The sequence below is a fragment of the Chelonia mydas genome, chromosome 4 (genome assembly GCF_015237465.2).
Source record: "Chelonia mydas isolate rCheMyd1 chromosome 4, rCheMyd1.pri.v2, whole genome shotgun sequence".
NCBI classification, from domain to species: domain Eukaryota; kingdom Metazoa; phylum Chordata; order Testudines; family Cheloniidae; genus Chelonia; species Chelonia mydas.
The window spans coordinates 127,558,149-127,572,409 of record NC_057852.1 but is presented as its reverse complement, the minus strand read 5'-3'; the positions used below and the strand labels follow the sequence as shown (position 1 = coordinate 127,572,409).

Sequence of the window (14,261 nt, the reverse complement as noted above, 5' to 3'; positions counted from 1 at the left end):
CTAACCCAGGAACCTATCCTTGCAACAAAGCCTGCTGCCAACTGTGTCCACATACCTATTCAGCGGACACCATCATAGGGCCTAATCACATCAGCCACACTATCAGAGGCTCGTTCACCTGCACATCTACCACATGTGATATATGCCATTATGTGCCAGCAATGACCCTCTGCCATGTACATTGGCCAAACTGGACAGTGTCTACATAAAAGAATAAATGGACACAAATCAGACATCAAGAATTATAACATTCAAAAACCAGTCGGAGAACACTTCAATCTCTCTGGTCACTCGATTACAGACCTAAAAGTCGCAATTCTTCAACAAAAAAACTTCAGAACGAGACTCCAATGAGAGACTGCTGAATTGGAATTAATTTGCAAACTGGACACCATTAAATTAGGCTTGAATAAAGACTGGGAGTGGATGTGTCATTACACAAAGTAAAACTATTTTCCCGTGTTTATTTTCCCCCCATACTGTTCCTCACACGTTCTTGTCAACTCCTGGAAATGGCCCACCTTGATTATCACTACAAAAGGTTTTTTTTCTCTCCTGCTGGTAATACCTCACCTGATCACTCTCGTTACAGTGTGTATGGTAACACCCATTGTTTCATGTTCTCTATGTATATAAAATCCCCCTACTGTATTTTCCACTGCATGCATCCGATTAAGTGAGCTGTAGCTCACGAAAGCTTATGCTCAAATACATTTGTTAGTCTCTAAGGTGCCACAAGTACTCCTGTTCTTTTTGCAGATACAGACTAACACGGCTGCTACTCTGAAACTTGTCAGTAGGAGAAAGATGTCAGTTTAAATAGAGACATTGTTAATGATGTCACTCCTGATCGTTTTAGCAGAAACAGCCAGCTATTGTTTTTATCCCACAGCCCCAAAACTGCCTCCCAACCCTCCCCAGATGTCAAAAGCCCACCCAGCAGGTATTAGCATTTCAGCATTTCTAGTTCCTTTCTGTAAATCAGATATGTGTGGGTGTGGACACTTGAGCTGACGTTAGAGAAAGCCTGGTGCAGGTTTGGTTCCAAAAATGGGCATGTATTGTGTCTGTCCTCATTCAGCAATCTCTCATTTTGTGCTGACCAGTCACCTTTTCACTTTGTGAACTAGATTGTAAAAGACAGAGTCTCTCAACCTCCCAATCCCGCACGGCTTGGTTCTCAAAATATGTCCTGCTCTGGGTCCTCAGGAACAGCTCTGCGCCCCAATGGTGGCCCATGGACCACTGCATTCAAAACAAACAGCAGAATTTATCAAAACAATTTCTCAAGAGACAAGGTGGGTGAGGTGATATCTTTTATTGGACCAGCTTCTGTTGGTGAGAGGGACAAGCTTTCGAGCTTACACAGAGATCTTCTCCAGGTTTTCACTGCCCTCTTCCCTCCACACCTCCCCAAACCTTCCAAAGGAAATGGAGCCAGGATTACATGTAAGAGAAATTACATGGTGAAAAGCTAGGACGTTGTTTTGCCTGCAGCAAGGCAAATAGACCAGCTGTGTAGTCTCCACCACAACAAGGAGAACTGTCTATGCCCCACTCATGGTGCTCCGTTCTCAGGTGCTCCCTGAAAATGGGCTTGGGAGAACAGGATAGTCACAGGTTAGCTAAGGCCACTTCCTCAGCCATCTCTTTGACTGTTCATGACTTGCTGGCTTCCAGTCGCTTCTTCAAGAGTGCCTAAGCCAAAAAAAAAAAAAGTGGTGCAGTCAGCTGAGAGAGGCATGTCCTGCTTTAAGGGGGATCAAGGCTGCTTAAATTAGACCCACTCAAGGACAGCTCTCCCTCTAGGGGTATGTCGACACAGCAAAGAAAAACCCTCAGCTGGCCTGTGCCAGCTGACCCGGGCTTGCAGGGCTCAGGCTGTGGGGCTGTTTCATGGCTGTGTAGACTTCTACACAAGAATGAAACAGGCCTGATCCCGAGCTGTGGGTTTTTCTTTGCTGTAGACATACCCTAGGTTCTAGCTAGTTATGTGGTAAGCAGTCACCCAACTCTCCTTATTTTGAAATTTAATCAAAAGGAGCAATGAGGTGTTGTTATCACCCGCCCTTCCATTACATGGGCCACGTGGCAGGGAGGGATCAGTATTTAATGGCATGGGCACCGGCAGAGGGGATGGGATATGTGGGGACACCCTAAGAAATCATCTTGGCTTGAACTTGACTTAAAGGCCTTTTTAAAGAAGCATCTTCTGCAGGATGGCGCGGTTCCCTGGAGTTTGCTATCGGATTTTTATAGTGCCAGGGATATGCATCACAGGCAGGTGTGAAGGCAAGATCCCTGCTGCCCCTAAAGAGTTTAGGGTCTAAGCAGGTGAAATACAGGTGGGGATGGGGAGAGACACAGCAGAAAAGCAAGGAGGCAGAGCAGTTGTTTTATTTATTTATTTTTAATTATGTGATTTCTGTTTGAATGCGAAGAGCTCAGTGATGCCCCATCAGCACATTCCTGCTCTCGGGGTGGCCTGGCGATGCACTGCTCCAGGAGCAGCTGCTCTGGGAGGGATTGTGTTTCAGGGAGTCCCGGTGTCTGCCAGAATTCCCAGCATTCAATGGGAGTGTGCGGTCTGGGTTGGTGCCATGCCCTCCCCTCTCTGTGCCCAGGCAATTCTGCAGATTGTGTGAAAGAGTGGGGCTATAGGACTGACAAAACATAACGGGGCCAGTTGACACTGGCTAGTGGCCACTTTGCAGTGACTTTTCTGGGACAAAGTCTGTAAGCAACCACTGCCTTTGTGAATACCAGCCTGGAGCCTTTAGTCATCGTCTTCTGCTGATTCCCCTCTTACCTTACCTGAATCTTTACTTTAAAATATCACAGCATCATTCGGCACACAGCGTGACTCACATTATTTGTAGGGTTGTCAGGCGATTAAAAAAATTAATTGTGATTAATCACACTGTTAAACAATAATAGAATACCATTTATTTAAGTATTTTTGGATGGTTTCTACATTTTCGAATCTATTGATTTCAGTTACAACACAGAATGCAAAGTGTACAGTGCTCACTTTATTTTTTATTACAAATATTTGCACTGTAAAAAACAAAAGAAATAGTATATTTGTATTTGTATTCTTTGTTGTAATAGAAATCAATATATTTGAAAATGTAGAAAAACATCCAAAAATATTTAATACATTTCAGTTGATATTCTATTGTTTAACAATGCGATTAATCACAATTAATTTTTTTAATCGCAGTTAATTTTTTTGAGTTAATTGCGTGAGTTAACTGTGATTAATCAACAGCCCTAATTATTTGTATTTGCTTTAACCTTTTCCCTGACTCATTCCTTTACTTAGCTCATAAAAACATAAGAATGGCCATACTGAGTCAGACCAGTGGTCCATCTAGCTCAGTATCCTGTCTTCTAACAGTGGTCAATGCCAGATGTCCCAGAGGGAATGAACAGAACAGGTAATCATCAAGTGATCCATCCCCTGTCACTCATACCCAGCTTCTGGCAGAGAGGCTAGGGACACTTCAGAGTTTGTGTTTGCATCTTGGCCCATAGCCATTGATGAGTCCATCCCCCATGAACTTATCTAGTTCTTTTTTGAACCCTGTTATAGTCTGGGCCTTCACAACATCCTCTGGCAAAGATTTCCACAGGTTGACTGTGCGTTGTGTGAAGAAATACTTCCTTTTGTTTGCTTTAAACCTGCTGCCTATTAATTTATTTGGTGACCCCCAGTTCTTGTTTACGAGGAGTAAATAACACTTCCTTATTTACTTTCTCCACACCAGTCATGATTTTATAGATGTCAATCATATCCCCCCTTAGTCGTCTCTTTTCCAACCTGAAAAGTCCCAGTCTTATTAATCGCTCCTCATATGGAAGCTCTTCCATATCCCTAATCATTTTTGTTGCTCTTTTCTGTATCTTTTCCAATTCCAATATCTCTCTTTTGAAATGGGGCAGCCAGATCTGCATGCAGTATTCAAGATGTGGGCATACCATGGATTTATATGAGGCAATATAATATTATCTGTCTTATTATTGATCCCTTTCCTAATGATTCCCAAAATTCTGTTCGCTTTTTTGACTGCCGCTGCCCATGGCGTGGATGTTTTCAGAGAACTATCCACAATGACTGACTCCAAGATCTCTTTCTTGAGTGGTAACAACTAATTTAGACCCCATCATTTTATATGTATAGTTGGGATTATGTTTCCAATATGCATTACTTTGCATTTATCAACATTGAATTTCATCTGTCATTTTATTGCCAACTCACCCAGTTCTGTGAAATCCTTTTGTAACTCTTCACAATCTGCTTTGGACTTAATTATCTTGCTGAGTTTTATATCGTCTGGAAAAAGGGGTAAACAGTGAGGTGGCAAAATTTGCAGATCATTTATGAATATGTTGAACAGTACTGGTTCCAGTACAGACCACTAGGGGACGCCACTATTTACCTCTCTCCATTCTGAAAGCTGGCCATTTATTCCTACCCTTTGTGACAAAGTTTCTCCTCTGCCTTGTTGGGTCCTGCACTTACTGGCGGATTTGCTCGCCTCAGAGATTCACAGCAGCCCTCAGTTTGGCCACTTTTGCTAGTGGCTCAAACCTGCCATTCACTCAGCTAACCTCATCACTGGACAGCATGGGGAAAAGGAAGGAGAACAATTCCCACAGTCTCTGCTGGTCCACCAAATGGGTCAGGGGACAGGCCAGGGACCTTCCCCTCCAGTGGGACCCACAGTCCAGGTCACCTCCTCTTGTCTCAAATAGGGAGTTGAGGGAGATAGGGGGAACCCAGGCCTGCCCTCTACTCCAGGTTCCAGCCCAGGGCCCTGTAGATTGCAACTGTCTACAGTGTCTCTTGTAACAGTTGCATGACAGCTTCATCTCCCTGGGCTACTTCCCCATGGCCTCCTCCCAACACCTTCTTTATCCTCACCACAGGACCTTCCTCCTGATGTCTGGTAATGCTTGTACTTCGCAGTCCTCCTGCAGTATACCTTCTCACTCTCAGCTTCTTACACCTCTTGCTCCCAACTTCTCACACACGCCTCACTAATTGAAGTGAGGTTCTTTTTAAAACCAGGTGCCCTGATTAGCCTGCTTGTCCTAATTGATTCTGGTAGCTTCTTAATTGGCTCCAGGTGTCCTAATTAGCCTGCCTTAATTTGTTCCAGCAACTTCCTGATTGTTCTGGAACAGCCCATGATCTTACTCAGTGAAAAGGGACCTGCTTAATCTGGGGCTAATATATCTACCTTCTATCACTCTCCTGTAGTCAGGTTCCCTTTGTTTGACCCTTTGACCGCATTCCTGTCCCTGTTATTTCATTAGTTGTCCCCAAGAATCATTCCTCCCGCCCACTTCCTGGATCCCAATAGGATCACTGTCCTGTAGCCATCTGGTCTGACCCTGTCACACCTTTGTTTCCTATCTTTGAACCAGTTAGTGATCCATAAGTGGACCTTCCCTCTTATCCTATGACAGCTTACTTTGCTTAAGAGGCTTTGGTGTGGGACCTTGTCAAAGGCTTTTTGAAAATCTAAGAACACTATATCCACTGGATCCCCCTTGTCCACATGCTTGTTGATCCCCTGAAAGAATTCTAGTAGATTGGTGAGACATGATTTCCCTTTACAAAAACCATGTTGACTCTTCCCCAACAAATCACGTTCATCTATGTGTCTGATAATTCTGTTATTTACTATAGTTTCAACCAATTTGCCTTGTACTGAAGTCAGGCTTACCAGCCTGTAATTGCCAGTATCACCTCTGGAACCTCTTTAAAACATTGGCATCACATTAGCTATCCTCCAGTCATCTGGTACAGAAGCTGATTTAAATGACAGGTTATATACCACAGTTAGTAGCTCCACGTTCCACACCTGTTAGATTTATACTGTAAGCCTTTTGGGGCAGACGCTGCCTTTTTTTTAAATCTGTGCAAAGCCCTGTGCAAATTGATGGTGCTCTGAAAACATTCTTCGTCCTAATAATAATGATCACAAGCCCATTGGCACCCTTATTGGCAGCCTCAGTAAGGAATCCTGGCACTGAAACAGTTCAGCTGCTACTAAGTACTATAAGAAGCATATGCTGCCCAACAAATATGTTGAGAAGACCAAAATATTTCAACAATTCAAAAGTGTATCCAGGCCCTTATTGAAGCAGAAGTTCTTAGTCTTGGCTGCTTTGTGCTAATGATATGGAAACATCAGCTATTCATGAAAAAAGGCTTGCTGCGTTTGTCTTGTTTGTTCTACAGTGCTCCAAGGATGTGCCCCACCATCCAAATATCTAGAGGCTCTGATGACATGGTAACAAAAACAGCAAAGCTTGACAGATTTGTGGTGTCAGCAGCACCGTGCTGTGTGTTTGTAACATTAAGGCCAGATCTTGCAAACCTATGTGAGGAAAATTACTCGCTCTAATAGACTCATTGATGTCACACGGAGCTGTTTATGAGTCTGGTCCAATGCCCATTGAAGTGAGTGGGTTCCTCCATTGACTTCAGTGGATACTAGATTGGGTATGTGTGTAACTTTGTGCATGTGTGTTTGTAGGACACGGACCTTAGTCAGGGAGCCAGCAATGTCTAGTGGCTTAGAGTTTAGCATGTGGAATGAGGCTGTTCTGAATTCTAATCCCAGCTCTGCTGCTGGCTCCCAGACTATGGGGTTGCAGTAGGGTGGTCTGTTCCTCTAAAGGCTAGTGGCCAGCCAGTCCTGTGTGATTATCAGACCCAGCTGGGAAAGGGACAGGGGATGTCTATAAATGGCTGAGAGAGCTTAGCTCAGTTGGAAGAAGAAAAGCTGTGGGAGGGAGGTGGGTCCTGTGGCTTGTCCTGGAGCAGTGTGGAACAAAAGGTTTCTGGGTCCCTGCAGCCCAGTGCTGGTTGGGGGAATAGCTTTATTTTGTGTTGCTAACATAGTTCCTATTTTTAAGAAAGGGAAAAAAAGTGATCCGGGTAACTATAGGCCTGTTAGTTTGACATCTGTAGTATGCAAGGTCTTGGAAAAAATTTTGAAGGAGAAGGTAGTTAAGGACATTGAAGTCAATGGTAAATGGGACAAAATACAACATGGTTTTACAAAAGGTAGATCGTGCCAAACCAACCTGAGCTCCTTCTTTGAGAAAGTAACAGATTTTTTAGACAAAGGAAACGCAGTGGATCTAATTTACCTAGATTTCAGTAAGGCGTTTGATACCGTGCCACATGGGGAATTATTAGTTAAATTGGATAAGATGGGGATCAATAGGAAAATTGAAAGGTGGATAAGGAATTGGTTAAAGAGGAGACTACAACGGGTCCTACTGAAAGGTGAACTGTCAGGCTGGAGGGAGGTTACCAGTGGAGTTCCTCAAGGATTGGTTTTGGGACCAATCTTATTTAATCTTTTTATTACTGATCTTGGCACAAAAAGTGGGAGTGTGCTAATAAAGTTTGCGGATGATACAAAGCTGGGAGGTATTGCCAATTTAGAGAAGGACAGAGATATCCTACAGGAGGATCTGGATGACCTTGTAAACTGGAGTAATAGTAATAGGATGAAATTTAATAGTCAGAAGTGTAAGGTCATGCATTTAGGGATTAATAACAAGAATTTTAGTTATAAGCAGGGGACGCATCAATTAGAAGTAACGGAGGAGGAGAAGGACCTTGAAATATTGGTTGATCATAGGATGACTATGAGCTGCCAATATGATATGGCCGTGAAAAAAGCTAATGTGGTCTTGGGATGCATCAGGAGAGGTATTTCCAGTAGGGATAAGGAGGTTTTAGTACCGTTATACAAGGCATTGGTGAGACCTCACCTGGAATACTGTGTGCAGTTCTGGTCTCCCATGTTTAAGAAGGATGAATTCAAACTGGAACAGGTACAGAGAAGGGCTACTAGGATGATCCGAGGAATGGAAAACTTGTCTTTTGAAAGGAGACTCAAGGAGCTTGGCTTGTTTAGCCTAACTAAAAGAAGGTTGAGGGGAGATATGACTGCTCTCTATAAATATATCAGAGGGATAAATACTGGAGAGGGAAAGGAATTATTTAAGCTCAGTACCAATGTGGACACAAGAACAAATGGATATAAACTGGCCACCGGGAAGTTTAGACTTGAAATTAGACGAAGGTTTCTAACCATCAGAGGAGTGAAGTTTTGGAATAGCCTTCCAAGGGAAGCAGTGGGAGCAAAAGATCTATCTGGCTTTAAGATTAAACTCAATAAGTTTATGGAGGAGATGGTACGATGGGATAACATGGTTTTGGTAATTAAATATTCATGGTAAATAGGCCCAATGACCTGTGATGGGATATTAGATGGGGTAGGATCTGAGTTACCCAGGAAAGAATTTTCTGTAGTATCTGGCTGGTGAATCTTGCCCATATGCTCAGGGTTTAGCTGATCGCCATATTTGGGGTCGGGAAGGAATTTTCCTCCAGGGCAGATTGGAAGAGGCCCTGGAGGTTTTTCGCCTTCCTCTGTAGCATGGGGCATGGGTCACTTGCTGGAGGATTCTCTGCTCCTTGAAGTCTTTAAACCACGATTTGAGGACTTCAATAGCTCAGACATAGGTGAGAGGTTTTTCGCAGGAGTGGTGGGTGAAATTTTGTGGCCTGCGTTGTGCAGGAGGTCAGACTAGATGATCATAATGGTCCCTTCTGACCTAAATATCTATGAATCTATGATGTTTTTGTCTGAAGGGCCTGACCGAGAGTTGGGTGTGGGACAAGCCAGTATCCTTCAAGGGTGTATATTATTAATAATTTAGGAACTGCACATTGGATCAGACTTCCGGTCCCTTTAGTCCAGTATCCTGAGCCAAACAGTGGCTGCTATCATCTGCTTCAGAGGAAGGTGCATGAAATGTCGTAATGGGCAGTTTCTTCTTCTCCCTTGTCAGTTAATGATTGACCTGACTCACAAAGGTTTATTTAAAAATCCTATCTAATGTAACTGGATATATAAATGTAACATTTTGAATGTTCTTATGCTCTTGACCTCAGTGATATCCTACTTCAATGAGTTCCACAGGTTAATTGTTTGTTGTGCAGAAAAGTATTTCCTTGTGTGGGTTTGAAATGTGTTCTTTCAGTTTAATTGAACAGTCTCTGGTGCTGCTATTAGGAGGAGGGTGTGTGTGTCTGATTTACTTTCTCTAGACCCTCTGTTAGTTCTTACACCCTTATCCTGGCCACTTTATTTGCTTCCTCTCTGAAATAAACAATCTCAGTCACTTCAACCTTTCTTCATGTGGAACTCTTTCTATGTCCCACTAAGTATTTTCATTGCCCTTTTCCAGTCCCCTTCAGTTTTCATGGTATCCTTTTTGAGAGAGAGAGAGTGGCCAGATGGGAACACAGTGTCCCAGCTCAGAGCGTGCTATTGACTTGTATAATGGCACTGTAATATTATCAGGATTATTCTCCATCCCATTCCTGAGGTACCCTGACATTTTGCTTATGTTTTTGCCCATTTGTGCACAATAAGCAGAGCTCTTCACTGAGCTGTGTGCAGTCATTCCCAGACCTTTTTGCTAAGTGGTTATAATTAATTTAGACCCCAGTGATATGTCAGAATGATATACTAACTGCTACATGATTGTGCTCAGTGCTGAGAGTGAACTGATGAGACCTACTGGTCAGTGTGTCACAAGCCCCCCGTCTGGGCCCAATTCAATGAAGCTGTGAGTCTCTTATAGCTCCAGGTAGAGATCCTTGTCTATAGCTCAAGCTGTAGCCGCTCATACGTCTGTCTCTGGAGCTCCCGAATTCAATTTCTAGCTTGGCAGTGAAGATAGAGGCCTGTACAAGACTTTTAGGCCTTTGTGTTTTGGACAGTTTATTTCCCACCCCAAGGCTAAAAGGTCACACAAAAGCCTCATTGGGGGACTCAAAAGAAGGAGATACCAGAGGGTTTTTTTTGCAGGGGTGGTGGTGAGCAGTTTTATTTTATTTTTAGAATTGGAATGGTGATACATAAAGGGGATGAGGGCTTTGTGGACAGAGTGGATATTTGGGAAGAATTTGAATGAAGATAGCATGAGACCTGGTGCAGCATGGACGAAGGCACACAGAAAAAGTGGGATAAGAAAACTGCAAGACTGTCATCATTAGGGAAGAGATGGGACTGTGTAAGACACCAGAATAGGGGTGTAGGCAGGAGCAGTATTCAGACACTTGAAGGCAACGATGAGACTCTCAGACTTGACTTGGCAGGCCAGAGGGGAGCCAGTGGAAGGATTTGAATGGGTGAGTAGGGTGACCAGATGTCCCGTTTTTAAAGGGACAGTCCCGTTTTTTGGGACTTTCTTATATAGGCGCCTATTACCTCCCCCACCCCCTGTCCCATTTTTTCACAGTTGCTATCTGGTCACTCTGTGGGTGAGTGACATGGTTTGAGAGATGGGCGAGAGGTGGTTTTAGTTGCTCCAGTTTGGATGCGCTGGAGCAGTGGTTCTCAACCTTTCTTTTTTTTTTTTAAACCCAGGGGCCCTTAAACTTAAATAGACAAGTCTGTGGAACCCCAACCAAAGGCGACACATGGGGGGGGCATGTGCCTCCCCCAGATTTCTACTGTCCATTTGGCCCTGCTCTCTGAAGTGCTGATGTAGCAGGGCAGAGTAGTGGTGTGTTTCCTTGCCTAGTTGCTGCCTGCTCGTGGAGTTCAGTGGTTGTGAGGCAACCCTTTCTGTTAGCAGCAGGAGGAGATCTCTCTTCTGCAGCAACGCTGCCATTTTTTGTTGCGCTCCACGCCCCCTCCCCCAACCCGGACAGGCTGCGGCAAGTCTGGGGATGGAAGTGGCACTTCGTCACTGAGCCCTGCCGTCCAGGACTGACGCTGGAGCCCCGCCACCCATTTTATAGATAGAGAGACTGAGGCACAGAGAGGTTAAGTGAGTTGCTCCAGGTCACAGAGCAAGTTAGCAGGACTAGGGCTAAGTCTCCTACCCCAGGGCTCAGTCTATTAAACCACAGCTGCCTGGATAATACAAACCCACTTCGTACTGTCAGGAAAATCTGAAGTTTGTTACATAACCCCCACAGGGAAGACACATCAGCCTATTAATTATGCTGTATACTTTAGGTAAACAAAATAGTAAGGGCTTCTCTTCCTCCACAGGAAACTTTCCAAGTATTTGCCATATATAACTGTGTTCCAGAGATTCTGTAAACTCGCTTGCCTCTAAGACCAAGTTAGTTTCTGTTACTGGCATAAACTGAGGAAGCAACTATAAATCATCAGATGTTGGAATCTCTGCAGGAAACAAGAGCGTGTGATAGCAACCAGTTCAGGGAGGGAGGGAAATGGATTGGGACAGAAATGAGGAACTTTTATAAATGAGGGGTGTGTTGTGGGGGAAATAATTCATGTGCATTGGTTGTTTTTCTGAGCTGTGCAGAAAAACTCTGCCTTTTTTAGCATTATCTTCACTGGACCAGATCCCACTACCACTGATGTCAGTGGAAAATTGCTGTTTAGCTTCAATGAGAATAGGATCAGGACCATTGTCTGTGTCTCTCCACTGCCTTAAGCAGCACTGTTGTTTAAGGTATTTCAAGGGAGAACAATGAATGTGTTTTCCCAGAATCTTCTCTCTGGGCATGTTACCTAATCCCTGCATACAGCACATCTCTGGTGAACGAAATTGCTTCAGTGCTCCCAGTTTCCAGCAGCTCTTTCTGAAACCAGCATGAAACGTCTGCAAAACATTGAGCTCCTCACTCCGTGGTTGCTTTTCTGAAGTCTGCATCATGCTTTGGGTTTTGTTAAATTACGCTACAGTAGGCATGATGAATACCCAGCAAATTGTGCTAGCGCAGTGCTTTGCAAATTGAGATAGTGTGCAGTCTCATTCTGTTCTTTTACAAATGCTTTCCTGAGAACAGCTTTGGGAGGGACAATTGCGAGCTGCATGGAGGAGAGTAAATTTTTAATATATCATCCATGAATTGGACATAAATGTAATTGAGTCCCTTGGCAGGGGAACATAACTGGCAAAATGGAAAGGATAATATCAGGTTAATATGGCTCTAAGTTTAGGTTTTGAAACAATGAACTTTGATTAAACCCTAAGAACAATGGAAATGATTACATGAAATTAAGAAAAAGTCCAGTGGAAACATTTTTTTTTTTTAAACCAGTAAACATTCCCCTGCTACAATTTTCAATCCAAACATTGCAGTACCCTGCAATTACAGGGGAAATTGACTAAAACCTGTCTAGAAGAAAGTGGAAATGATTAGCCTATGTTCAGGGTGTACACTTAAAGAAATGATCAAAGTGAAGAAGCAGCACAAATAGCGAAGAGGAAAGGAGATTTTTAAACATTCCCTCGCTTTTTAAACTCTAAGGTGCTATACGTAGCTTAAGGATTTGTTTTTACAGCTCTATGACTTTGAACCTGGTAGTGTCTCTTTCAGACACAGAAAACTTGAGGGGCTTTAGAGTTGGAGTCAACGGGGCCATGCAGGATTCCTCCTGCCCCGATCTGAGTGCAGGATTGGGCCCTAATCTTGTCAAACCACAACCAGGTGTAATCTGAGTCCCATTTTTGTCCCTTTCCCCTCTAAAGTTTTTTGGGGGAGTAGGGGTAGAGGATGGGGATTTCTGATAAATGGTTCCCATTTTGTCCCATCTCTAAAAATAACTAATAAACCTTCTTTGCTGTGTCATGGTAGATTATTTTAAAATTACATTTACCTTTTCCTTGAGGTTTGTTTTTCTGCCTTGTTTTCATGCTGATGTGTCACTCTTTTTGGTGCTTTTCATCGGAAGTTGCCTCTTAAATGTAATGCAGCCTCAAAGGGACAATCACAAAAGAGGGGAAACAATTTTGGCCCTAATCCTGCTCCATGTGAATCAATGGCAAAATTGTCACTTAGGTCAATGAGGCAGGATCAGCCCTATACTGTAAACCACAGAGGAAGTCAGTGCATGGTGTATCGTAGCCCTAGATCAGAATCTACTAACACTTTCTACAGGTGCAAGAAATGCAGTTAACAGAAGGAAAAAATATTTCCCTGTGACAGGAAATCAAGCTTCTCCATTTCTTTTTTTCTTTCAGGATTATATTTGGCACTCTTTACCCTGCGTATTATTCTTACAAAGCTGTAAAATCAAAGGATATTAAAGAATATGTAAGTAATTTTTTTTCCTCCTGTGCTATGTTTTATGGTCTCTGATCGTTACATTTTAAAGTTGCTACCTGCATTCCAGGTGAGTCTGTAAACCAGGGCTGGGGGAAGTCTGATGTGTAGGCTGGTGGATAGGGCCCTCGACTGAAAGTTAGGAGAGCTGGATTCTGTTCCTAGCTCTGCTCGTGACCTTTGACAAATTGCTTATGCCTCCATGTGGTGGCATCATTGTGCTTGTATGGCTGATCTCAAAAGGTGCTTGATGCCCATACCTGAGATACAGTTTTGCTTTGCTTATTTGTTGTAGGAGAGCAGAACAAAATAAAGCCTCTTCAGAAGCCCATTGGCCCTTTGGCTGCTCTCTCAAAACAGGGTTTGCAATGGAATTAGCAAACCAAAAGTACATATGATTGTGAATATCTTTCAGGAAGCAGAGACCCTTTCTCTCCAAAGCAGCAGCCAGCCTCCACAGTGGGACAGCCTCTTTATATACTTATGGGTGGAGCTGTCCTGCCTTTTTCCTAGGAGAACGCCTCTGGGTCCTAGTGTCCCATGGTTCAGGCAGACACTGCCAACTTTTGTTAGGGGAAGTGGGATGTGGAAGAAGCATGACCCACAAGGGCCCCTTCTGTGTCCCAAAGGGGCTGTACTGTCTGTCATAATCTTGTTTTCTATCTAAAGTGTACTGAACACTGCAGAGCCTTCAGGTATTTACTCTTCAAATATCTGAGCATCTCAATGATGATAAGGCCATTTCCATGTCTTGGTGACAGCTTTGACGATTATCTTAACGTGTCCTTAGCACAATGTCAAGCTGTGACTTGGAGAGGCTCTTGAGATTCTTCCAGTCAAGCGTTTCCCTTGGTGAGATTAGTTCTTTATATCCGAAAGCATTAACTTGTCGTGAGCATTGTAAGTAAACCAGATGAGGGCTGCCTGACATGCCAGGTACTTGCAGAGCTGACTCTGCTGCACCACTCCAGCTATATAAATCCCCTTTGATGTGCTGGCAGTTCAAATCACATCACCTAGCAGTGGCTAGCAATGATAGTCTCCATTTTGAGAACACATTTCATTTAAAGGCCTGGTCTGCGCTTGGAAGTTGTTTTGTTATAACTATGTCAGTTAGGGGTGTGCT

General features: G+C 43.5%; 1 protein-coding gene across 11 annotated transcripts in view; it reads left to right on the top strand.

Annotated features, from left to right (window-relative positions):
• Positions 1 to 14,261, top strand: part of REEP1 (receptor accessory protein 1) — a 112,782-nt gene that overhangs the window by 33,103 nt on the left and 65,418 nt on the right. For 9 of the 11 annotated variants that reach the window (XR_006290243.1, XR_006290242.1, XM_037898287.2 and 6 more), the window contains exon 2: positions 13,054 to 13,126. The exons of the other annotated variants lie outside the window; for them this stretch is intronic. Coding sequence is in view for 3 of the 9 variants with exons in the window: in XM_043544870.1 (XP_043400805.1) it covers positions 13,054 to 13,126 (73 nt within the window). In the remaining 6 variants the exon portion in view is untranslated. The remainder of the gene's footprint in view (positions 1 to 13,053; positions 13,127 to 14,261) is intronic. 11 annotated transcript variants of the gene reach the window in all.